The 24,563-nt window shown below is 43.8% G+C and overlaps 1 protein-coding gene across 3 annotated transcripts in view; it reads right to left on the reverse strand.

Moving 5' to 3' along the window:
* The window catches only part of Setd2 (SET domain containing 2, histone lysine methyltransferase), a 70,625-nt gene that overhangs the window by 5,912 nt on the left and 40,150 nt on the right, over positions 1-24,563 (reverse strand). Inside the window, exons 13-18 of one of the 3 annotated variants that reach the window (XM_042701479.1) lie at positions 13,973-14,021; positions 12,459-12,642; positions 10,760-11,429; positions 8,350-8,484; positions 4,632-4,771; positions 3,927-4,038 (exon numbers count right to left, since the gene is read on the reverse strand). In XM_042701479.1, the coding sequence (XP_042557413.1) occupies positions 3,927-4,038; positions 4,632-4,771; positions 8,350-8,484; positions 10,760-11,429; positions 12,459-12,642; positions 13,973-14,021 (1,290 nt within the window). Of the gene's footprint in view, positions 1-3,926; positions 4,039-4,631; positions 4,772-8,349; positions 8,485-10,759; positions 11,430-12,458; positions 12,643-13,972; positions 14,022-24,563 lie in introns of those variants that run through there. The other 2 variants (XR_006151048.1, XR_006151047.1) reach the window with 2 other exon arrangements.

Consider the following 24,563-nt stretch of genomic DNA (forward strand, 5'->3'; position numbering starts at 1 on the left):
CCACCCACACATCCTCCTCCACAGCCGCTCCCGTTAAGGTAACAGTTCCAGTTAGGGGGCAACTCGGATACCTTGTGAGGGAATGTTAATCTTGAGGCAGGAAGTAGCAGTAAATGAACTGTCAACCATACAACCAGTCAGCATGGTGAAGGTGTGGCTTCACACTCGCCACGGGTTGGGGGATGGAAGAGAGCACAAGATGATCAAGAGGGAGGAAGCAACACGGGAGGCCAACAGAGAAGGGAAGGCTCTCATACATGCTCCGTCTCACAGCCCGAAGTTTTTGCTACTGGTGTGGCAACCTCACTCTAGTGGTGGAGGGCCTGCCCAGCAAGGGCAAGATCCTGGGTTCAATGCCAAGTGCACACCTTCTTCTGGGCATTGTATACGGTCATTCTGCACACTTCCAGGATTCTCACAAGCACCGATTTACTGATGACTGAAAGCCTAGGCTTCAGTGCTGTACCAGGCAAGGGTGGGCCGTGCTCAATCCTGAAGGGAGCTCAATTTTCACTTAGGATTTATTGGAACTTCCCTTGTTCTTTCATTCCTTAGACTGAATGAGGGCATCTTTCCCACCTCCACACCCTTCCGCTCTACCCACATGGGTTTTCTAAGTCCTAAAATACCACACACACCCCCAACTGAAAAATGTGTGTACCGAATAATGGCACACCCAGATGCTTCTGGTCCTACAAGTGCTACTAGATTCCAGCACAGGGAGACTCTAATGCCCACCCATCTCCATAGATAGGTCATTTCAACAATACAGAAATCAAACAAACCTTAGAATTAAATGGCACCATAGAGCAAACAGCATTAACAGATACTGACACCATAGTTCACCCTGCAGCTGCATAATTGGCAGCGCATGAAACTTTCTCCCAAACAGATATCCTAAGACACACAGCAAACCTGAACCCACAAGAAAACGGACATGAACTCCTTGTATTTAATCAGACCCCTAATGGAATTGACCTGGAGCTCAACAGAAGATCCCCAACAGGAAATACTCAAATACACAGAGATTGAACAGCACATTGTGGAATGGACACTGGGCTACTGAAGAAATCAAGACGTTCCTGGAAATGAATGAAAAATGAGGACGCAGCCTACTGGCACCTCTGGAATACAACAAAGCCAGTGTTCAGAGGGAAATCATCAGAACTATGAGTGCTCATATCAACAACAAACAATAACAAACCGAGCAGAGGCACCCAAGCCACTTTATGAAGCAACCCAAACAAACTCCTCGAGAGATAGGAACAAACCAATCCTGAAACTAGCAGATGGAAAGAAAGTATAAAAATCATGGCAGGTACCAGTAAATTGGAGACTAAAAAAGTACTATGACAAGGGATAAGATAAACTCCTACTAGCTAATTTGACCAAAAGGACAGAAGAGACTCAAATCAATAAAAGACACTGAAAACCTATACTCAAATAAACTGGAAAATCTAGAAGAAATGGATAAAACTTGGGGGCTTGGGAAGGTGGCTCAGTGGTAGAGTGCTTTGCATGCATGAGGCCCTGGGTTCAATTCCTCAGCACCACATAAAAACAGAAAAAACCGGAAGTGGCGCTGTGGCTCAAGTGGTCGAGCGCTAGCCTTGAGCTGAAGAGCTGAGGGACAGCACCCAGGCCCAGAGTTCAGGCCCCACGACCGGCAAAAAAAATAAAATAAAATAAATGGATAAAATTTTAAATACAGATGAACCATTGAAGAGCAAGTGAAACAGAAGTATGGGTTAACAAGCCAATAGAAAACTAACTTGCAATGGCTCAAGGAGCTAGGAGTGTGGCTCAGTGGTAGAGCGCTGGCCCAGCATGCAAGAAGTGGTGGGTTCGCTTCCCCAGTACCACATAAACGCAAAAGCAGCTCAGGGAGAGGGCCTGGGCCAACTTCAAGCACCATGACTGCCATGGTGGCTCAAGTGGCTGCGCATCAGACTTTAGCAAAAGAGTAAACAGACAGTACCTATGCCCTAAGTTCAAGCTCCAGTACCAACACACACACACACACACACACACACACACACACACACACACACACAGTTTAAATACAAAGTAAAGGAATAAAAGGCAGGTGAAGAAATTAAACTCAGAGGAGAGATTTAAATCTAACCCTAGACTTATTTAGTATCTTTTTTTTTTTTTTTCTGGGCCAGTCCTGGGGTTTGAACTCAGGGCCTGGGCACTGAGCTTCTTTTGCTCAAGACCAGCACGCTACCACTTGAACCACAGCACCGCTTCTTGGCTTTTCTTGTTTTTATGTGGACTCAAACCCTGGCCTCAGGCATGCTAGGCAAGCACTTAACCACTAAGCCACCTTCTTAGTCCCTTATCTAATATCTTAACAAGTAAATGGATCAACTCCTTCCCAACTTTGAAATCTTATCAAGAAAATTAACAGTTAAGTCACCCCATTATCTATTTCCTTCACAGATAAAGTTAATTTTAACCCTAACTTTGAACTTGAACTTAGGGGATGGTCAGATGTATTATAAATGACATGTCTCTACTGAATTAGGCTTATGACGCCCATGCCCTTTACCACTAGTTTCACTGCACATATAATTATCATTCTAGCACATTCTAGTCTTTCTAGAATTGTGTATTCAATTATAAATAGCTCTAAGGCAAAGAAGTCTAGAAACCACACCCAAGTCTCCAACATTTTACTTTGTGCTCATAAGTGGAGAGACACATGAACAAACACACTCAATCAGTGAGTAGAGTATGACTTGGATTCCATGGTCAGGGTACTTTGAGAATACGGCCTGGTCAGGTCAGGATATGCATTTTTGTGAAATATCACCAATGCCCAGATAAAAAGATCTTAACTCCTGCTGAGGCCGGTGGCTTATGCCTGTAATTTCAGCTACGTGGGAGGACATGGCTAGGGGATCCCACTTCAAAGGCCGGCCCAGGAAGAAAAGTCTAGGAAACGTCATCTCCAAAACAGTCAGTGAAAAACTGGTTTGGAGGAATGGCTCGAGTGGTAGTGACAGCCAAGAAGGGAGCTGAGCGAGCGCGAGGCTGAGCTCAAGCCACAGTCCTGGCAAAAACAAAAAGAATCTCTTCTCTTCAAAATCATATTCCAAATAGGACTTTCATTCTCAAGTTTCTCTGTGTAAATGTGTCCAGCAGCCTTAGTTAAAACCACAGACCAGGGCTGGGAAGGTGGCTCAGTGGTAGAGTGCCTGCCTAGCATGCATGAAGCCCTGGGTTCCATTCCTCAGCACCACATACACAGAAAAAGCCAGAAGTGGTGCTGTGGCTCAAGGGGTAGAGCGCTAGCTTTGAGCAAAAGCAGCTCAGGGACCGAGTTCAAGCCCCAGGACTGGTTAAAAACAAAAACAAAAACCTACAGAATACTGTACAATTTTCTACCTTTACTGTATGGTTCAGATCATAACTATCCCCCCCCAAAAAACTACCTCCCCCCAAAAAAGAATTGTACTCATGAGCTGACTTCTGAAATGGTAACCCCTCTGCACAACATCTTGATAATAACAATAAACACCTTTTCTTTGGGGGGGAGGGGCCGGTTGTGGGGCCTGAACTCTGGGCCTGGGCGCTGTCCCTCAGCTCTTCAGCTCAAGGCTAGCACTCTACCACTTGAGCCACAGCGCCACTTCCGGCTTTTTTCTTTTCTTTTTTTGCTTATGTGGTGCTGAGGAATCGAACCCAGGGCCTCATGCATGCAAGGCAAGCGCTCTACCACTGAGCCACCTTCCCAGCCCCCAATAAACACCTTTTGTCTTTCTCTCAACTTGAACCTCCATTCTGACAGAGAGGAACTTTCACATAGTTTTCAGAATAAGAAGAAAAGAAAACCAAGACTGACATGGAGGCTGGGTCTTCCATAACAAAAGAAAAGGCTCTTGTGTGCGCAGGAGCCATGACGTGTAGGCCACACTCACCTTCATGGGGTTTTCGTCGTATGTTGGGGTTCCCAGGTCCATCTCAGCTTCATGTTCAAGGCTGGCATCATCTCCAGGGCTTTCCCAAGAAGGAGGATCCCACTGAGTCTGCCTAGAAGAAGGCAACAAATGGCAGGCTGTCATAGCTGGGAAGAGGGCTCTAGCCATCAAGGTTAGAAAGCACAACATGCAAGGGGGGTAGAACCAGTCAGCACCCTGAGCTGCACTCCTGACAGCTCTCTACCAGCAATGACTGACTCTAGATCATTCTTATTCGGTGAGCAATGATAGGTAATGTTGGCTGGGTACTGAAGAGAGGAATAAAACCAAGTAGCTTGCCAGGTACTGGATGGCTCACACCTGTAAGCCTAGTAACTCAGGAGGTTGAGATCTGAAGATGACAGTTCAAAGCTGGCTTTGAGCAAAAGGAAAATCTGTGAGACTGATTGCCAATTAACTCCCAGAGAACTGAAGCAGAGCTGTGGCTCAAGTGGTAAGAGGACTAGCCTTGAACAAAAAAGCTCAGGGACAGCACCCAGGCTCAAGTTCAAGCCCAGGATCAGCACAAAATACCAAACACCTTGTCTGCCTCTTGCTGATGTAATATCCTAGACATAGGACATAGTAAAGAAGTACAGAGCTGTCTCGGTGCTGCAAGCTCCGTGCGTGAATGCAGGGCGGGGGGACCCCACATGGCTCTCTTACCTCGTGATTACGTGGTAGTAGTAAATCTTCCCTTCTGGGTCTCGAGCTGTCTTCCAGTTGGGAGGTAACACAATAGTTTTCGGTTTGGGAGGAGAGGGCGGTGGCAGATCCAGTAGATTGTTTGTCACAACCATTTCAGGCTAATATACACACACACACACACACACAAAGAAAACCCATATACTTAAAAAAAAAATCAATGCTCAACAGAATACAAAATTCTTAAGCATCATTGAAAGAAACGTACATCTTTTGGTTGTTTTTGTTTTTGCCAGTTCTGGGACTTGAACTCAGGGCCTGGCACTATCCCTGAGCTTCTTTGTTCAAGGCTAGTGCTCTACCACTTGAGCCACAGCGCCACTACAGGCTTTTTCTGATAATGTGGTACTGAGGAATGGAACCCAGAGCTTCATGCATGCTAGACAAGCGCTCTGCCAATAAGCCACCTTCCCAGCCCTAGTTGATCTTTTTAAAAAAGGTAAAATATAATTTGAGAAATAAGTAACCGGAAGACTATATAAAGAGTTCTAAGAGCTATGAGAAAATTGACAGTAGCTCCTAGTTCATACCTAATGGAAAATATCCATCAGCTTATCTAAAGCAGTATAGCCCAATATTAAAAACAATGCTAAATAGCCTTTACCAACTAGCTGGTGGACTTTACACAGATCTCCATTTTACTTGGTACATCAAAGCCCTAACCCCATTGTAACTAGTTTGGAAGGCAGGGCCTTGAAAGAAATAATGAAGGGTTCAATGAGGTCACGAGATGAGGGACTTAATCCCATAGGACTTGATGTCCATATGAAGAGTGCAACAGGGGTTGAGGCGTGGTTCAGTTGATAGAGGAGTGGTAGCCAATAAGCAAAAGCATCAGGTACCACGTTTGAGTCTGGGCCTTAGAGAAAAAATAAAAATAAATAAGAAAAGTGACATCAGAGGATGCTTGCAGAGAAAAGGGAGGGCCGTGGCTCACGCTTGTAATCCTACTCAGGAAGCTGAGATCTGAGGATTGCAGTTCAAAGCCAGCCAGGCAGGAAAGTCTAAGGGACTCTTATCTCCAATAAACCACCAGAAAACCAGGAGTGGTGCTGTGGCTCAAGTGGTAGAGCGCTCACCTTGAGCTGAAGAGCTGAGGGACAGCGCCCAGGCTGAGTTCAAGCCCCAGGATGGTCAAAAACAACAACAACAACAACAAACAAACAAAAAACAGAAAAGGAACTGGAAGGACACAGCAAGAAGGGAGTAGTCCAAAAGCCACAGGGGCTGCTCAGGAAGAACAAACCCTGCAGATACCTTGATTTTGGACTTCATATCCAGGACTGTGAGAAAACAAATTTCTGTTGTTTAAAATGGTATTACTCATAGCAGCCTGAGCGGATTAATTACCGTGAGGATGTATATCCTTTCATTATCCCTCCTAAGTAAGCCAATTAATGAATTATTTTTCAGCTTCATTCCATCTTACACAATTAGGAGGCACTGGAAACTAAAGACTCAAATGAAATCTGCTCATAATTAAGTAAACATGGGTCTCTTAAGTGTTCATGCTTTACGTAGACCTGTTTATTTCTACCTTAACCAAGTTGGGGTTTTAGTCCCAACTTAAGTTTCATTTCCTCTATCCCCATAGTCCTCTATCTGGCCAATAAAATGACCCTTTCTCCCCTATGCTTCTAAGGCACTTAAGAATAAATATCCCAGGGCTGAGAATGTGGCTCAGTGGTTGAGTGCTTGCCCAGCATGCATGAAGCTCTAGGTTCCATTCCTCAGTACTACATACACAAAAAAAAGCCAGAAGTTGCGCTGTGGCTCAAGTGGTAGAGTGCTAGCCTTGAGTAAAAGAAGGTCAGAGCCAGTGCCCAGGCCCTGAGTTCAAACCCCAGGACTGGCAAAAAGAAAAAAAAAAAAAAAAAGATGGATAAGTATTCCTTATTATTTAGTACTCACTAAATTGCTAAAGCTTCTCCCACTTGGAAATAATTCTTTCCTTCAAACCTTTTTATCTGCACTATTTATAACACTGAACTACTTTTAGTGTTATTTATTTGGACCATCATTTCTCTTAGTGTGAATGTTAAGATAAAAGAACAGGAATAGAAGCCTGAAGTTCTAGCTCTTCAGGAGGTTAAGATCTGAGGATTGCAGTTCAAAGCCAGCCCAGGCAGAAAGTCCATAAGACTATCTCCAGTGAACCACCAGAAAACCAGAAGTGGTGCTGTGGCTCAAAGTGATACAGTGCTAACCTTGAGCAAAAAACCCCTCAGGGACAGTGCCCTGGTCCTAGTCAGTTCAAGCCCAGGACCAAAAAGAGAAAAAAAGAAAAAATAAAAAAATCTTACTCTTCACATTCAAACTGCTCAGGAGAGCTCAACTCATAGCAAGTACTCTAGTACCACTTGTAACCACCTACATCTTACTCTCCAATGGCTCCACATAAGAGTATTTTTACTCTACCTGCACTAATTTTCCAATCATGCCTATCTAAAGCTATATCCAGATTACAAGAGCCATCTCCAGAATTACATGTTCGTTAAACCACAGATCTGCCAATCTTCTTGTTTATAGCTTTCCATTGCTTCTTATGCCAGCTTATTTCTCATTTTATTTCAAAACATTAACATTCATCAAGATTTTACCAAATCCTTCTACATATGTAATTGCAGAATTACCAAAAAATTCTCTCAATATTATATTATACAGCATAAAAGCAAAATGTTAATATATCATTTTATACCCCTAGCCCCAGTTCACCGAATACAGTACAGTTTTTTATTTTAGTACTAAGCACATTATTGTTCAATAAACATTAATAGTCTAGGAAAAAATATGAGACAAGATCTCACTATATGGCATAGGCTAACCTCAAACTTGCAATCCTCCAGATTCAGCCTACTACATGTTGGGATTACAAGTATATACCAAAATGGTGTCTACCATGCGTGGTCTTTCAGTCTAGAAAAATTATTACTTTAAAGCATTCATACAATATATCAATTTAAGAAAACCAGGACTGAGAATGTGGTTTAGTTGTAGAGCGTTTGCCTAGTACACATGAAGCCCTGGGTTCAATTCCTCAGAACCATCTATACAGAAAAGGCAAGAAGCGGTGCTGTTGTTCTCAAGTGCTAGAGTGTTAGCCTTGAGCCAAAGAAGCTCAGGGACAGTGCTCAGGCCCCGAGTTCAAGCCCCAGGACTGGCAAAAAAAAAAAAAAGAATATAGCTGTGGCTCAAAGTGTCAGAGCACTAGCCTTGAGCAAAAAGAACTCAGGGACAGTACTCAGGCCCTAAGTTCAAGCCCTATGACTGACAAAAACAAACAAACAAAAATACAAAAACAAAACAACCCAATATTATGGTTACTAAGTGTAAATAATAAGGATAGGATCCAGGAGCAAAACACATATGTAAACAGAAATACAAACATCATAGAATTTTTAGAGCTTTTGACAGACTGGTTTCATGTATACCTTCTTCAAGGTACTCAGGTGGAGTTGATGACTACATAATTTATTTTTTAGATCTGAGACCCGGAGTCAAACTCAATTCCTGATGCTTTTGCTCATTGGCTAGCACTCCAACTGAGCCAGGCCTCCAAGCCCAGTGACTACATAAATTAAGACACACAGACCAGGGAGGGAAAACAGAAGAAAAGAAAATTTTCCACAGACAACAGGCAGCCAATGAGAGCGCTTGTAACAACTGAAAGATTACTTACTGGCTGTAAGGGCTGAGGCTGCCCTGGGGCAACTATTGTCGTCACAGCTGTGGTTGGCTGGACCACCACTCCTTGCGGGTGTGCTGTGAAAATCTGCTGTCCCTGGATATACTGAAGACTTGTCTGGGCGTAACTCTACAAAAACCAAGACATCCATAATGTATACGTGCCTAAATCAACTGCCTTCCTGTTTCACATCATCTTACTGAAAGATGCACTATCAGTCTTTCTTTTAAACTTATGTCTGTATCTGGATACAAATATGTACAGTACTCGTTTGGAACAAACACAAAAGATTAAAAAAAAATTAGTAATTCCCTGCCGGGTGCTGGTGACTCATTCCCATAATTCTAGCTACTATGGAGGCTGAGATCTGAGTATCATAGTTCAAAGCCAGCCCAAGTAGAAAGGTCAATGAGACTCTTGATATCTCCAATTAACTACCAAAAATCCAGAAATGGCACTGTGGATCAAAGTGGTAGAATGCTGGCCTTGAGCAGCACAAAAGCTCAGGAACAGGGTCCAGGCCCTAAGTTCAAGCCACAAGTCTTCAACACCAGTCCCCCACCAAAGAAAGGCTGCTAATGATACTGCTATAATAACAAGCAGTGTGACAAGACTAGCCACATCTGGAGTAATCATTTGTAAGTGCTGGGTTGGAACCTAGGAACTCGGGCAGTCTGTCATCAAAGCCTATTCCCAAACTAGAGATGAATCATTTTCACAAGGATACAGAAAACAGAGGGAAAATGGCATAATTCTTGATTTACTGTTATAGAACAGCTGATGTTACATAGTTAATAAACCATATCCAAAATCAGTGGCTATGACTTGTTTATCAACGAAGCCTTTAAAAACGTTATTTATTAAAATTGCTTTAGTTTCTGGGTATCTAGGAATAATTCCTGGAAATAATTATTTCCCATTTACTTCCAGTGTGACTGCAAAGAAATCGCTAAGATCCACTTGACACTTCTTTGAGACAGGGCTGCACTAGGCGAGCCAGGCTGGCTTTGAACCCATTATCCTTCTGCTTCAGACCTCCTAAAGAGCAGGAATTAGGGTATGCACCACCATACTCTGTCCAAAACTTCTTTTTGGTAGACCTGGGGTTCCAAGTGAGGGGTAGGGAGGCACTCTACCACGTCAGCCACGCTTCTAGTCCTTTTTGTGTTAGTTACTTCTCCTGGCCTGCCTCCTTTCCCCACTACCCAACTCCACCAAGCTGGCCAGCATCGTAATCCTCCTCTTTACCCTTTCTTACATAGCTGGGACCACAGGTCTGTACCACGAAGCCAGCTTGCTGACTGAAATGGGGGCTCGTGTTTTGCCTGGGCTGGCCTTGAACTACAATCCTCCCCAGTTGTTAGAAATACACTTTGCTCAAGTCCCAGTTTTGAGAACAACCACTACCAGGGTGAAACATGTTCATTCTTCTTTTTTTTTTTTTTTTGGTCAGTCATGGGGCCTGAACTCTGGGCCTGGGTGCTGTCCCTCAGCTCTTCAGCTCAAGGCAAGAACTCTACCACCTTGAGACACAGTGCATTTTCTGCATCTGTGGTGCTGAGGAATCAAACCCAGGGCCTAGTGCATGCGAGGTAACCACTTCTACCATGGAGCCACCTTCCCAGCCCGAAACATGTTATTTCTAAAGTAAGTCAGGTGGCTAAGCATCCAAATTTACAAGAAAGAAAAAAAACTTAAAAAAAAAAAAAGCAAAACTATGTTGGAGACTCAAATTCCCCAATGACAGACACTGTTTTTATAAATCATTTGTCTGATGAGATGTGACCGTCGAGTAAAGTCTTCAAATAGCTCCGGCTAACTGCTTGATTGTCATTTCACTGAAGATCCTGAGCCAGCCAACCAGCCAGCCAAACTAAGTGGCTTCTAAATCATGGAAATCATGCACAACAACACTATCTTAAGCTGCTAGGTTTTGGGGGGCAGTATTTTAAATTACACATATGTGTATATAAACACACACAGTTATAGTGTGTGTACAAAAGACATACAGATAATTGATCTGTATGTGTAAGGCCCTAATTTAACACCTCCTCCCCTCAAAAACAAAAATTCAATTGCTATATACAAGTCATCAATTGTGTGCCAGACTTGATTGACATCTCATGAATAGACTTTTTTTGTTGTTGTTGGTCGTGGGTCTTGAACTCTGGGCCTGGGCACTGTCCCTCAGCTCTTCAGCTCAAGGTGAACACTCTACCACTTGAGCCACAGCGCCACTTCTGGTTTTCTAGTGGTTTACTGGATTTCTAGTGGTTTACTGGAGGTAAGAGTCTCACAGACTTTCCTGCCTGGGCTGGCTTTTTTCAGATCTCAGTCTCCTGAGTAGCTAGGATGATAGGCGTGAGCCCAGCTTTAAGGCTGGAGAGGCTGCAGAAGTAGTTACCTGTACAATTGGTGGTGTTGTCTGCGAGTAGGGTGACGTCACACCATAGACAGTGGGACATGTCTGTCCTTGATAATAGATGGTTGCTTGTGGCTGTGCAGGCGAGTACTGCTGCTGTACACTGACCGACTGCTGGTTTGAATCCCAAACACTGTAATTCTGTCCCTGGACTTGGCCCGGGGCTGGTACGGGCATGACCGCAACATTGGAGTCCTGGTGTACCACACCATCCGTCGGGGCCGCATATTGTGAACTAGAAACTTCCACGGGGGCCGCCACGTGTGGCACCACTGGCACCGGCGGAGGGGCAGCGAGAGGTTCTGTTGAATGTCCTACCAAGGGCTGGGCGTGGTCATAAGGAGCAGGAGAGCACACGGGGTCCATGCTGGGCGTGGGCAGGAGCACCTTCCCAGCATTGGGGTTGCTGGGGTCCACGTAGGCCTGCATGGGGTACCCCGGTGGATAGCCAGCAAAGGGGTGATGGGAGGCGTTGTAGCCCAGAGAGTCATAGGGTAGCGGGGACGTCATGCCCAAGTTCTGCATCTGCTGCTGCTGCTTCTGGGCCTCCCGCTGGGCCACCTCTTGCTCAAATAACTTCCGGCGCTCTTCGGTGGAAAGTTTATTGCGGTCTTTAATTCGAACTTTCTTTTTCGAAGTTGGTGTATCATACCTACAAAGAAAACAGTTAAGACCGACGACACAAGGTTACTCGTTCATGGACATAGCCAACTACTGATAAATGTGAAGCCACGGAAACACTAGCACCGCATCAATGAACCTCTAAACACACTGGGTCCAATTAGCCATTGGTTACAAATCACACTCTAGCTGGGCGCTGGGGGCTCACACCTGTAATCTCAGCTACTCAGGAAGCTGAGATTTCAGCATCGCAGTTTGAAGCCAGCGCAGGCAGGAAATCTGAGAGACTCAGTTCCAATTACACACCAAAAAAGCTAGAAGTGGAGCTGTGGCTCAAGTGGTAGAGCATGCGCCTTGAGCAAAAAAGCTCAGGGACAGTGCCCAGGCCCTGAGTTCAAGCCCCAGGACTGGCACTACTTTAAAAAAAATAAGTTATACTAAAATTTAGTTAAGGATGTGCAAAGGCCCCAGGTTCCATCACCAGTACCACATGTACCCACAAAATTAATTCTGAAGGTACTATATAGTAGCATCATATTCTTCCTTATTGTTAAGGATGATTACAAATTCTGAAAGTTAAAAGAAAAATAAGCCAAATGCCAGTGGCTCACTAGCTAATCAGGAGGCTGAGAAGCCACAGCCTGGGCAGAAAAGTCTACATGACACCCTTATCTCCAATTAACCACCAGGAAACTGGAAGTGGTGCTGTGGCTCAGAGTGGTAGAGTGCTAGCCTTGCACAAAAAAGCTCAGGGACAGCAGCGCCCAGGCCCTGAGTTCAAGCTCCATCACCAACCAAAAAAGAAAGGGAGGGAAGGAGGGAGGGGTATGAGCCAAGAAATAACCCAGTATTAATCTAATTCAATGTCTCTAAGGTCCAGAGTATGGCTATGCAGATTAGCTCTGAAGAGAATTAGTACTTTGGAAGAGAAACTTGTAATTCAAAAAGATCAAAAGCCATTCACAGGTGTTAAATGGCAAAAGCAGGCTGAGAGGGCCAAATGCATAGAACTTGGGCACTTTCTCACATATCTTTGGGAAGAGACGGACTCATCGCTTACCTGTCATCTGGCCTTTTGGTTCCCCGCTCATAGGCAGAAGCAGGTGGTGAAAGAGAGCCCCTTCGTTTCCTTTTCTCTTTATTTTGTGTTTGTTTGTCTGAGTCTCTTTCTCTTGACCTGTTGGGAGTCTTTGGGGCAGCTGTTTGATCTCTGAAGGCAACAACATCCCTTCCTCGTTCAGTTACTAGGGGAAAAAGGGTTTTTAAAAAGTTTATTTGGTATTTTTCCCCCCTCCATTGTAATAGTGCATAGTCAATAGTATAGCAACTGCATAAAGGTACTGTTTTTACAAAGCACAACGACCACAAAAGGAAAAATATATTATCATTTTATAAAGCACTTATTTATTGTGGTGCTAGCGATTGAACTCAGGGCACTGAGCATGCTAGGCAAGCAATCTACCAAAACAAAAAACAACAGAAGTACAGCTGTGGCTCAAATCGTCTTGATAGAAATAGCTCAGTGAAGGCTGGGAAGGTGGCTCAGTGGTAGAGCGCTTGCTTTGCATGCATGAGGCCCTGGGTTCCATTCCTCAGCACCACATAAGCAAAAAGAAAAAAAAAAGCCAGAAGTGGCACTGTGGCTCAAGTGGTAGAGCGCTAGCCTTGAGCTGAAGAGCTGAGGGACAGCGCCCAGGCCCAGAGTTCAGGCCCCACAACTGACACACACACACACACAAATAGCTCAGTGACAGCACCCAGGCCCTGGCCCACAGTTCAGGCCCCACAACTGGCGCACACACACACAGTTCAGGCCCCACAACTGGCACACACACACACACACACACACACACACACACACACACACACACACACACACACACACACACACACACACACACACACACACACACACACACACACACACACACACACACACACACACACACACACACACACACACCTCAGTGACGGCACCCAGGCCCTGATTTCAAGTCTCAGTATTCACATTCACCACACACATACAGCCTGTTCAAAGATGCTATACTAGCCTTCTTTATTTACAGTATCTTTCTTTCTTTCTTTTTTTTTTTTGGGGGGGGGGGGGGGGTCTGGTCGTGGGGCCTGAACTCTGGGCCTGGGCGCTCAGCTCTTCAGCTCAAGGTTAGTGCTCTACCACTTGAGCCACAGGCCACTTCCGGCTTTTTTTCCTTTTGCTTATGTGGTGCTGAGAATCGAACCCAGGGCCTCAGGCATGCAAGGCCAGCGCTCTGCCGCTGAGCCAGCTCCCCAGCCCTTTACAATATCTTTCTTTAACATAAAATGACTTACCGTCTCACCAAAGTTCATTGCTCTGCTTCCCCAACACTGATCTGAGAATGACTTTTTACAAATCGCCTACTACTTCACTTTCCTAAGTCAATCTCTTCATTTCACACTGCCGCCAGTATTGAACCCTGCAATAGAAACTAACTGGAAAGACGCTGCTGTTTTGTACACATCAATATTGTCCCTTGGCTGAAGTTCTTATCAGTTGCCTTGGCATATAACAGAAGGATTGCTCTGAAAGCTTACCTGTGCCCTCCTTTTCAGTTTGACTTTTCTTTGGAATTCGATACACCTCCTGCAAAAGAGAACCAAAAGATAGGTTAATAGTGGAGGTGGCTCCATGTTTATTGCAGCACTGTTCGCAATAGCTAGGATATGGAAACAACCTAGGTGCCCCACCACAGATGAATGGATCCAAAAATTGTGGTATCTATACACAATGGAATATTATGCAGCCATTAGAAATGACAAAATAATGGCATTTGCAGGGAAATGGATGGAGCTAGAAGGAATCATGTTGAGCGAGGTAAGCCAAGAACGAAGAGACAAACGGTACATGGTCTCCCTCATAAGTGGATGCTAAATCCAAAAGGTTAGGTGATACGACAAAACTAACAGGACTTAAGAAACAAAGAACTCCCGCTCATCTGGTTGAACCACTACTAAATATCCTCATGCTGCTGATCACAAATATGGTATATAACATGTGAACACTGTTATATATTACAGACTGTGGTAGACAATTTGCTCCAGGGAAGTTAGAATGAACTTGTGACTTTGAAATTATGTAATCATTTAATCACAATCAAAAAAAAAAAAAAAAAAAAGAACCTCGGGGAAGGGAGGGAGGGAGGGGATGGTAGGGGGAAAACAATGGAGGGGGTAACAATGTTCAAGAGGAAGTGTACTCATAACCTCACTCATGTAACTGTAACCCTCTGTATAGTAGCTTTACAATAAAAAAAAAAATAAAAAATAAAAAAAAAAAAAAAAATAGTGGAGGTGGAATGATGACTTTTGAATCTGGTTTTCATATGGCCACAACAATAAAAAGGCAAGGGGGAGGGGGAGAGGGCAGACAGGAACAGGTTAGCACTTACTTAATCAATTTTCCAAAATATAGTATTTTTGGGTTTAAATGACAATAATCTGGCTCCATGAAAACAAAAACACACAGCACAATTGTAATTCTGCCAGTGCTGTATCAGCTCACTAGTACAATAGCACGATAAATGGGACATTTTTCTAGCAAGAATTCACTTCCTTAGAATTCTGTATGCCTTCTGTGTATGCAATCCCGCATAAAAATCAAAGTCATCTGGAATTCCCTTACTGAAGGTATTCATAAGGTGAATTTTCATATCTTACCATACCATCCCCACGGAAGGGCAGAGTACTAATAACCCAGTTACATTAAAAAAAAAAAAAAAAAAGATTTCAGTGGCTCACATCTATAATCCAAGCTACTCAGGAGGAAATTGGGAGAACAGAAGAGGAGATAGCCTGGGCAAAAAACTCTTATCTGAAAAATGACCAAGGAAAAAAACAGGGCTGTCTATGTGCATGTGGTCGTATTATGGCCAAATATATTTATTCTCTATCTTCAAAATGTCCACTTAAATAAAGAAAGCACTATTAGATTATGTTGCTCCTGAGATGACATCTAATATTACACCAAAATTAATGTTTTTTTTAATAAACTCAGGGCCTGGGCACTTTCCCTGAGCTTCTTTTGCTCAAGGCTAGCGCTCTACCACTTGAGCCACAGCACCACTTCCGGCTTTTTCTGTCTATGTGGTACTGAGAAATAGAACCCAGGGCTTCATGTGTGCTACGTGAACACTCTACCACTGAGCCACCTTCCCAACCCCCGTGCACCTTTCTTACAGTATAATTTCTAAGACTTTGGGGCACGCTTTATTGCTAACTATTACGCCTATCAATGTGTGCCTGGCACAAGTTCTTCTCCAGTCACCGCGTTAAGTGTATCAGTGACAAACCCCTACATTCAGTGGCACGTAAATATGATCCTCTTCATTTACAATACTTGTGTAACAGGAACCATACCAGAATGACCTCATAATGCCAATTTTCAAATGTGCTCAAAAAAAAAACCTACACCCACAAAAAAAAAAAACACAACAACTTTCATTTGCACATTATTGTTGATCCTAGCAATATTTTTGAAAGTGGAAAATAGCCCATAAGCTATGCAGCTGAGAGTCAAGAAAATCTGTCTGCATGCAGTCTTTTTTTGTTTGTTTTGGCGCCAGTCCTAGGGCTTAAACTCAGGGTCTGGCACTGCCCCTGAGCTTTGTGCTCAATACTAGTGCTCTACCACTTTGAGCCACAGTGCCATTTCCGGCCTTTGGTAGTTACTTGGAAAAAAAGAGTCTTATAGACTTTCCTCATAGGCTTTGAACCAGGATCCTCAGATCTCAGCCTCCTGAGTAGCTGGGATTACAGGCATGAACCACCAATATCTGGCTTAGATACAGTTTCTTCCCACACCCCCCCCCCCCCAATTCTTTTTTGTTTTTGGCCAGCCCTGGGGCTGAACTCAGGGCCTGGACACTGTTCCTGAGCTTCTTTTGCTCAAGTACTCTACCACTTGAGCCATAGTGCTACTTCTGACCTTTTCGAACCCAGGGCTTCATGAATGCTAGGCAAGCACTCTACGACACTGAGCCAACCTTCCCAGCCCAAAATACAGATTTTTTAAAATCTGCAATAAATACGGATGCTAATATGTTACATAACAGAGGAGTATGGTAATTTCATTTGTGCACTCATTCTGTGTGCCACATATCATTCTAAACACTTCAAGTGTATCACCTTGTTTGAGTTTCAGGACAAGTCTCATGTATACATTTCATGAACAGGCTAATTTACTTTAAAATAGCTCATTAGCTTATGATAATGCTATCATCAGCTCTACTTCTCCAGTACCTCCATCTTCACTATCAGATGACGCAGAAGATGGCTAACCATACTGCTTTGGGATGGAACACCATCTTGAGATTCATACTTAGATGTTGTTTTCTGCATCCCCTCACCCCCCGCCCCCCATCCAGCCTCCTCTCCCCATGTGCAGGGACTTCACTAAAACCGATTCTCTAGCTTACCTGTACAAACAGACCATCCAGGAAGGTTTACAAAAATACCACTCCAGACTAACTGAACCTGGATGCGTCAGAAATTTTTCTTTGTCAAAAGCTCAGCCCATAATGGTGCACAGAAGGCCGAGAGCTACTGAAATAGTGGCTGTTCTTTAAAGTTCTCCAACTTCCTGACTGCAACTGGGAGAAAGATACCTCTATCTAGCTATCCAGGCTCTCCTCTTCTGCTCTGAGGAATATTTAGCCTGGGGTTTTGCTCAGTTGTCAATGTCTAACTGTGAGGGAGACTAAGAATCAGAGATGAGACAAGGACTCTTTACTCAGGCCCCTTCGTAGGCTTCTGAGAAATTACCAAATTTGGAGAAAAGAAAGAATATCACTTATCAGCAGCTACTCATACAAGGCGAGAGCCAGTGTGAAGATGCTTGGAGACCACTGGTAGATGAAGCACTCCAAACACTGGCAGGCTCACTCGCAAAGGGTACTTAGCATGGAAGACTCTTAGATGGTCCAGCTGAGGACAACACAACTTCAGTCTACCTAGTTTCTTTGCCATTAACATCTTGATACTACAAGCATTTGTTATAAACATCTCAAGTGAAGCACTAGTACAGCTCTCCAGCTGGAGACCACTTCTGTGGGCAGCAGTTAAGATACCATAGGAAAGGCCGGGCGCTGGTGGCTCATGCCTGTCATCCTAGCTACTCAGGAGGCTGAGGTTAGAGGATCATGTTTTGAAGCCAACTGGGGCAGGAAAGTCTGTGAGACTATTTCCTATTAACCATCAGAAAACAGCAAGTGGCTCTGTGGCTCAAAACAGTAGAGTGCTAGCCTTGAGCAAAAGAACCCAGGCCCCTAGTTCAAGCCCCAGGACTGACCAACTGGAGGTGGGGTGGGGAAAGACCATAGGAAAGGTTTCTTAAAGATAAACCTTTAGTTCCATTCGAAAGTTTAGATCAATACTAAACTGAAAACAGATTTTGATGTTTACCAAAAGAGATGATTGCTGCTACGAACTTACTATGGAGAACAAGCTCTATCAAGATGTAACTGAACCTTGAGTGGCTAACTTGATCTTATAAAGATCAAAGCTGAATAAGAATTTAATGTGGAAACTGAAGAAAGCAATCTTGCAAAGATTAATTGCTGATTACCGTGACACTTCTGATTGTATTTGGCAAATAAATATTCTTTTCTTCTTTTAGGTCCAAGTCTGGGGCTTAAACTCAATACTTGACACTTTCTCTCACTGGCTGGTGCTCTACCAATGAGCTATACCTCCAACTCCAGATGACTAAATTGTGCTAGCCTGGTGATAAGTCTGCTGGGAGCCAGGTGCCTATAATCCTACTTTGGAGGCTCAAAGTCAGCCCAGGCAGGAAAGGCCATGAGACTTATCTCCAAATGAACCACCAGAAAACCAGAAGTGGAGCTGTGGCTCAAAGTGGTAGTGTTTGCCTTGAACAAAAGAGCTCAGAGAGACAGCGCCCAGGCCCTGAGTTCAAGCTCTACAACTGACAAGATAAAGTCTGCTGGGAATGTCACATACACAGGACACAGAACTGAGTGCAGTCAGTGTTTACCTAAGGTAGCTTCATTCCTATGAGCCTTGGACATAAAATCACATTTTTATTCATTCAAGAGAGTATGAGAATAGCATGACTCAAGTTCTAAGCCACCCAGCGGCCTAATAGCATTCAATATTCTTCACATCTCACCCTATATTCATATTTCACACCGTAGCATCATGCCATTTTTTTCCATATTTCCTCCCAACTACCACACACAATCATAGGCATGGAGGCTATAGTTGTTATAAGCCGAGAATGAGACTGCTTTATTATTTGCCATATCTCTAGCACCAAAACAGTATATGGTACATACTTAATACTCAATGGTGTCAGGGGGGAAGGTTGATTTCTAGTTTTAATGTTTAGAAATGAGCTTCCCAGTGCTACACAAACCTAAGTGTTACATATACTCTCCATGCTTTTCTATTATTATTCCATCAATCTCTTCAATCTATACCATCTCTTTCATCCTTGAAAAGAACACTAGAGTCTCACAAGGAAAACATGCAGTGTCAGAATAATAAATGTGCCTCTACAAAAAAATTTTAAAACACTTTTTCAATGCTTAGAATAGTGTGATGTTGGCCATTCTTTTCCCTTAGTCAAAGCCCAGGCCCTGAGTTTAAGACTCAACTGTAAGAGCTCGAGTTCTATGATTGCTACATGTAAAAATTTAGTTTGCATATCTATTTAGGCTTCAGTATCAACTACTGGCTAAAAGCGTGTATTAAGTCTTGCCTATGTTTTGTATGACTGAGATAAATATCACCTGTCATCAAAGAGTTCACAGACTAGTGACAGGAACTAATTGTTCATCCATGTCCTATACTCTTTCTAGTGGCACTGGAGTTTAAACTTAGAGCCTCACTTGCTAGGCAGGTACTCTACCACTTGAACCATTCCTCTAGTCCTTGTATGCCTTTACCGATAGGGGCTCATGTTTTTGTGCAGGCTGGCCTCAAATTACAATCCTCCTACCTAAGGTCTCTCGAACAGCTGAAATCAGAGACATCTTGCAATGCTTGGCTTACTGAGCTGGGGTCTTGCTAGGCTTCTGCTCAGATCGGCCTCAAGCCAAGTACCCCCATTTCTGCCATCTAAGAAGTTGGGATTACAGGAATAAGCAACTGTGCCTAGTCATTCTCAATACCATTTCATCACTGCTGTAAGATGTGGTTGTGAACATATATACAGTACACACAAAACAAGCTAGAGGGACATGAAGTATCCAAACACAATGACTATCACGCAAGCACACACACAGTGTGAGATACAAGCCTAGATTCTGTCATAAGCATGCTTTTTGTTTTTGTTGTGCTAGGGCTAGAACCCGAGGTTTTGTCAGATGCTAGGCAAGCACTCTACCAGCCCCAAAACATACTTTTTTTGGACTCAAGACCCTGCACTTGCTAGACTGGCATCCCGAGCCCTAACTCTAGCCCACCAAACCACATTCTTTACCATTAGTGCTACTCCTTCACAAGCCCTACAGAGAAAGTACATATACTACTGCAGGAAAATCTGTGTGTGTATGTGTATAAATATAAATATATATATAAAGGTTAAGAAAAAAACATAAAATTGGGCTGGGAAGGTGGCTCAGTGGTAGAGCGCTTCCCTTGCATGCATGAGGCCCTGGGTTCGATTCCTCAGCACCACATAAGCAGAAAAAAAGCCGGAAGTGGTGCTGTGGTTCAAGTGGTAGAGCGCTAGCCTTGAGGTAAAGAGCTGAGGGACAGTGCCCTGGCCCAGAGTTCAGGCTCCACGACCGACCAAAAAAAAACAAAACAAAAACAACATAAAATGAACAAGTTTGAGGGAGATTTTTTGAGTTGGAAGCTGGAATCTATAAAGTCTGAAGTGCAGGCAAGTGCAAACAAGAAAGCTGAGAATACAAATGTGAAATTCATGAAACAGGCTAAGGCAAGAAACCCACAGCCTGGAGGATTAAAGAATAATAATCTGTTTACCTTAAAAACTTGATAAAGTCAGGCGCCAGTGGCTCACACCTGTAATCCTAGCTACTCAGGAGGCTGAGATCTGAGGATCGCAGTTCAAAGACAGCCCAGGCAGGAAAGTTCATGAGACTCTTATTTCCAATAAACCACTAGAAAACTGGAAGTGGTGCTGTGGCTCAAGTGGTAGAGCGCTCGCCTTGAGCTGAAGAGCCCAAGGACAGTGCCCAAGCCCAGAGTTCAAGCCCCACGACCGACCAAAAAAAACCAACAAAACTTGATAATACTACCATTGATCACCTATTACTATGTGACTGCATATATGACCTAATCTAGAATGTTTCCTACTAGCAGGCTCATGGTAGCACATGCCTGTAATCCCAGCTACTTGAGATTTGTTTCGGTAGTGGTACTGGCGGGAAGGGGGTTTGAACTAAGAGCCTCTGGCTGGTATGTAGTTACTCTACCACTTGAACCAGTCTGCCGGCACCATCCCAGACTCTTGAGCATGAAGAGATAGGAAGACCACAGGCTAGCCTGGGCCAAAAAAAAAAAGCTAGCAAGGCCCTACTTCAAAAGAACAAGCAGATTGTGGTGGTATTTGCTTGTGTTCCTAAGCTACACAGGAGGAAAGGTAGGAGAAACACAGTATGAGGATAGCTCGGAGCCAAAGTGTGAGACCCTGTCTGAAGAACACTAAAACCAACAAGGCTGGGAGCATGGCTCGGGGTGGAGTGTCCACCTAGCAAGGGCAAGGCCCCAAATTTAAACCTCAGAGGCTCCAAAGAAAGGTTGTTTGTTTGAAGCTTGTTGGCAAAACAAAGGACACTTTATTAAGACATCGCAAACAGCCAGTAAACTTACAGAAACAGAATTAAAGTGAAACTATGAAATAAATTCACAAATCTTCTAAGGGCTGGAAATACATAGTTCAGTGGCCAAATGCTTGCCTAGCATAGTACAAAGCCTGCGTTCAACTGCGAAAAGAAAAGAAGTCTATTTTGGGGGGAGATACAGGGCTTCCCACCTGCAAGCAGGTGTTCCACTATCCAGCCACACCTCCTGAGAAAAATCTTTTTTTTAAGAGGGGGAAGTAAACACTGACTTAGACTGTCCCTGAGATAAGCAATACAGACAAGAATAATTTGGATTGGTTGTTCTGTAATAACAGGCATATTTTACAAAACTAAGACAGCACATATCAAACTCTATGCCAAGGAAATTCTTCCCCCCAAGTGTTTCTCTAAATAACAGCAATATTGAGGAAGGGAAGAAAAGAGTAAGCAGAGTTCCACTACCACAGGTGAAAGAATGCACACGCACACGCACGCGCGCGCACACACACACACGCACACGCACGCGCGCACACACACGCACACACACACGCACGCGCACACACGCGCGCGCACACACACGCACACGCACACACACACACACACGCAGGTTCCAGAGAACATGAAGAGCAGGAGATGTGACTAGATCATCAAGTGCCAACTTCAGATTAAAAAAAAAAAAGAATCTTCCAAAAGAAAAAAAATCTAAGCAGGCAGACATAGTAGCGCATGGCAGGCCTGTAACCCTGGCATGTCAAAGGTTCAGGATCATAATTTAAAGACCAGCCTGCCCTATACATGGAGACTCTGTCTTAAAAAAAAAGAAAAGAAAAGCCAGGCACTGGTGGCTCACACCTGTAATCCTGGCTACTCAGGAGGCTGAGATCTGAGGATCGTGGTTCAAAGCCAGCCCAGGCAGGAAAGCCCATGAATCTATCTCCAATGAACCACCAGAAAACTGGAAGTGGTGCTGTGGCTCAAGTGGTAGAGCGCTCGCCTTGAGCTGCAGAGCTGAGGAGTTTAAGCCCCAAGACCAACCAAAAATAAATTAAAAAAAAAAAGGAGGAGGTGGGCACTGGTGGCCCTTGCCTGTAACTCTAGCTACTTAGGAGGCTGAGATCTGAGAGGATGGTGGTTCAAAGCCAGCCTGGGCAGGTAAGTCCATGAGATCCTCTATCTCCAATAAACTACTCAGAAAAAGCTGGAAGTGGTGCTGTGGCTCAACTGGTAGAGTGCTTGCCTTGCACATGGAAAGGTTCAGGGACAGAGCCCAGACCCAGCCAAAGAGAGACAGAGAGAGAGAAAAAAGAGAAAGAGAGAGAGAGGATGAAGAGGAAGAAATAATTTTTCTGGAATTAAAGAAATATGAAATACTTCTGGTTGAAGACGCTAAGGCAGCCAAACAGAAAATAGAGGCTATGACTTAGTAAGTCTGCCCCTGGCTAGAGGGAGATCTCAGCTAGTCAGAGATAGAAAAAAAAAATTAGAATATTCATGTCTAAAGGTTTCACAAAAGGAGAAAGGGAGAAGTGATAGGGAAGAGAAAAGCGGTTTATCTTCCTTCCTTTCCTCTCATCCATTTAGGTGCTGGGATGGACCCCAGGACCCTTGCGTATGCGAGGCACAAGTTCAACCACTGAACTACTTTCAGCCCATTTATTTTTTAAACCCTTAAGGAAACACTTTTATCTCTTAACTTTAGATGCCTGGGCTCCCGAGCAATGAAAAATACCTAGTATCAGTCTTCAATCACAAAGAAAAAGGGTCAAGGTAGATAAAACCATGAAAACAAAATACAGAAAGGCAAGAAACGTGGGTTAAAACTAGGGTGATAGAGACTATTTTGCCCATCGGTGCCCAGCTGTGGCAAACTGGACACAGCGTTGTGTACTTATACACACTGTGGGTGACAGTTACTTCACAAGATTGAGAGTTGGAAGATTACGGTTTCAAACCAGCCCAGCCAGAAAATCTGCAAGACTCAATTTCAAAAGGGCTGGGCTGGAGGTGTGGCTCAAGTGGCAGTGTGCCAGCCAAAGAAGCAAGCTGAACAAGTATATGTTCTTGAGTTCAAACCCCAGCACTTGAAAAACCAGTAAATGCTTCCAAGGAATGGGACAGGAGGAAGCGGTAGAAAGTTAACATTTCATTGGGCAAGAAATGTATTATGTGCAAGAATTATTATTATTGAGACAGTGTCTCACTATGTAGTCCAGTGTGGCCTTACAACGTGTGATCTGGCTGTCTCAGCCTCTCTCGAGTGCTGTGATTACAGCAAAGCCTCTCCACAGACTACCCAAAATGGCCTATTTTTAAACCTAAAATAAAAAGAAGAAAAAGCTCTAGGCGCAGGACTCACCGGCCACATTCCTGGTGAAGACCTGACTATTCAATAGCAACTTCTAAATGCTGCTTTTCTACATACCAGCACGAAGGCCCGAGGTCCCTGCTACTCACTTTAAACTTGTTCTTCCCACCCTATTCTTCTCTACTCCTGCCCATCAACAGCAGGACTTATTAAACAAGAGCATCACAGTTCTGGACAATAGGCTAGGCCAAAAATGAGTACTCTCTGGAAAAATGAAAAAAATTTCATTTTGGCTGGGCAGGGTGGCATATGCCTGTAATCTCAGTTATCTGGAGGTAGGGGCATGGCAATCTGAGGCTCAAGAAGCGATCTGAAGTTAAACTAGAGCTACAGGAGTAAGGACTAGGGGCATAGCTCAAATGGGAGAGTCCGTGCCAGGCAAGCAAAAGTTCAAAACCTTAGTGCTGCCAAAAAATAAAAGATAATGTCTAGATAAAGGTGAAATAAAAGAATAAGAACAGTGAATAGGTGGAAACAAATGGAATTCCCCAGGGCGCATTATGAGGAGAGATATACATCCTGTAATTTTTACGTGTTGGTTAAGAAAGCCTCTAGTGTTCCTACCTACTGTAACCTCCTGGTGTGTTCAAGAGCATTCAAACTGCCAAGGCCGTGGAAACCTTACCTCCTTTCCATATGATCCAAATGAATGAAGATTTTCCAATCAAACTATGATTGGTGTTCGCTTGTAACTCTTGTATTGCCCTGTGACACCTAGGCTACCGTTTTTCAGCACGAGGGATGATGTACACACAATTCCTTTTGCAAACAGAAATATATGCACATGTCCCTGCTAAAAAAACAATGTAGCCTGGTCAGTTTGCATATAAAAATGAACGCCATGTGTCAGGTACTAGGTGATGTTGTTCCTGGTGGTGGTCTATGAAAGTGTTTTTATGTGCCTTGTGAATCAAGGCTGTGGTCCTGTGTATATAGGTATAGAAAAAGTAGCTCACTTAATCCTTTCTTGCCAGAAGTAGGGATTTTCCCG

This window comes from Dipodomys spectabilis, unplaced genomic scaffold, assembly GCF_019054845.1.
Source record: "Dipodomys spectabilis isolate Male_0828 unplaced genomic scaffold, ASM1905484v1 ptg000292l, whole genome shotgun sequence".
Taxonomy (NCBI): domain Eukaryota; kingdom Metazoa; phylum Chordata; class Mammalia; order Rodentia; family Heteromyidae; genus Dipodomys; species Dipodomys spectabilis.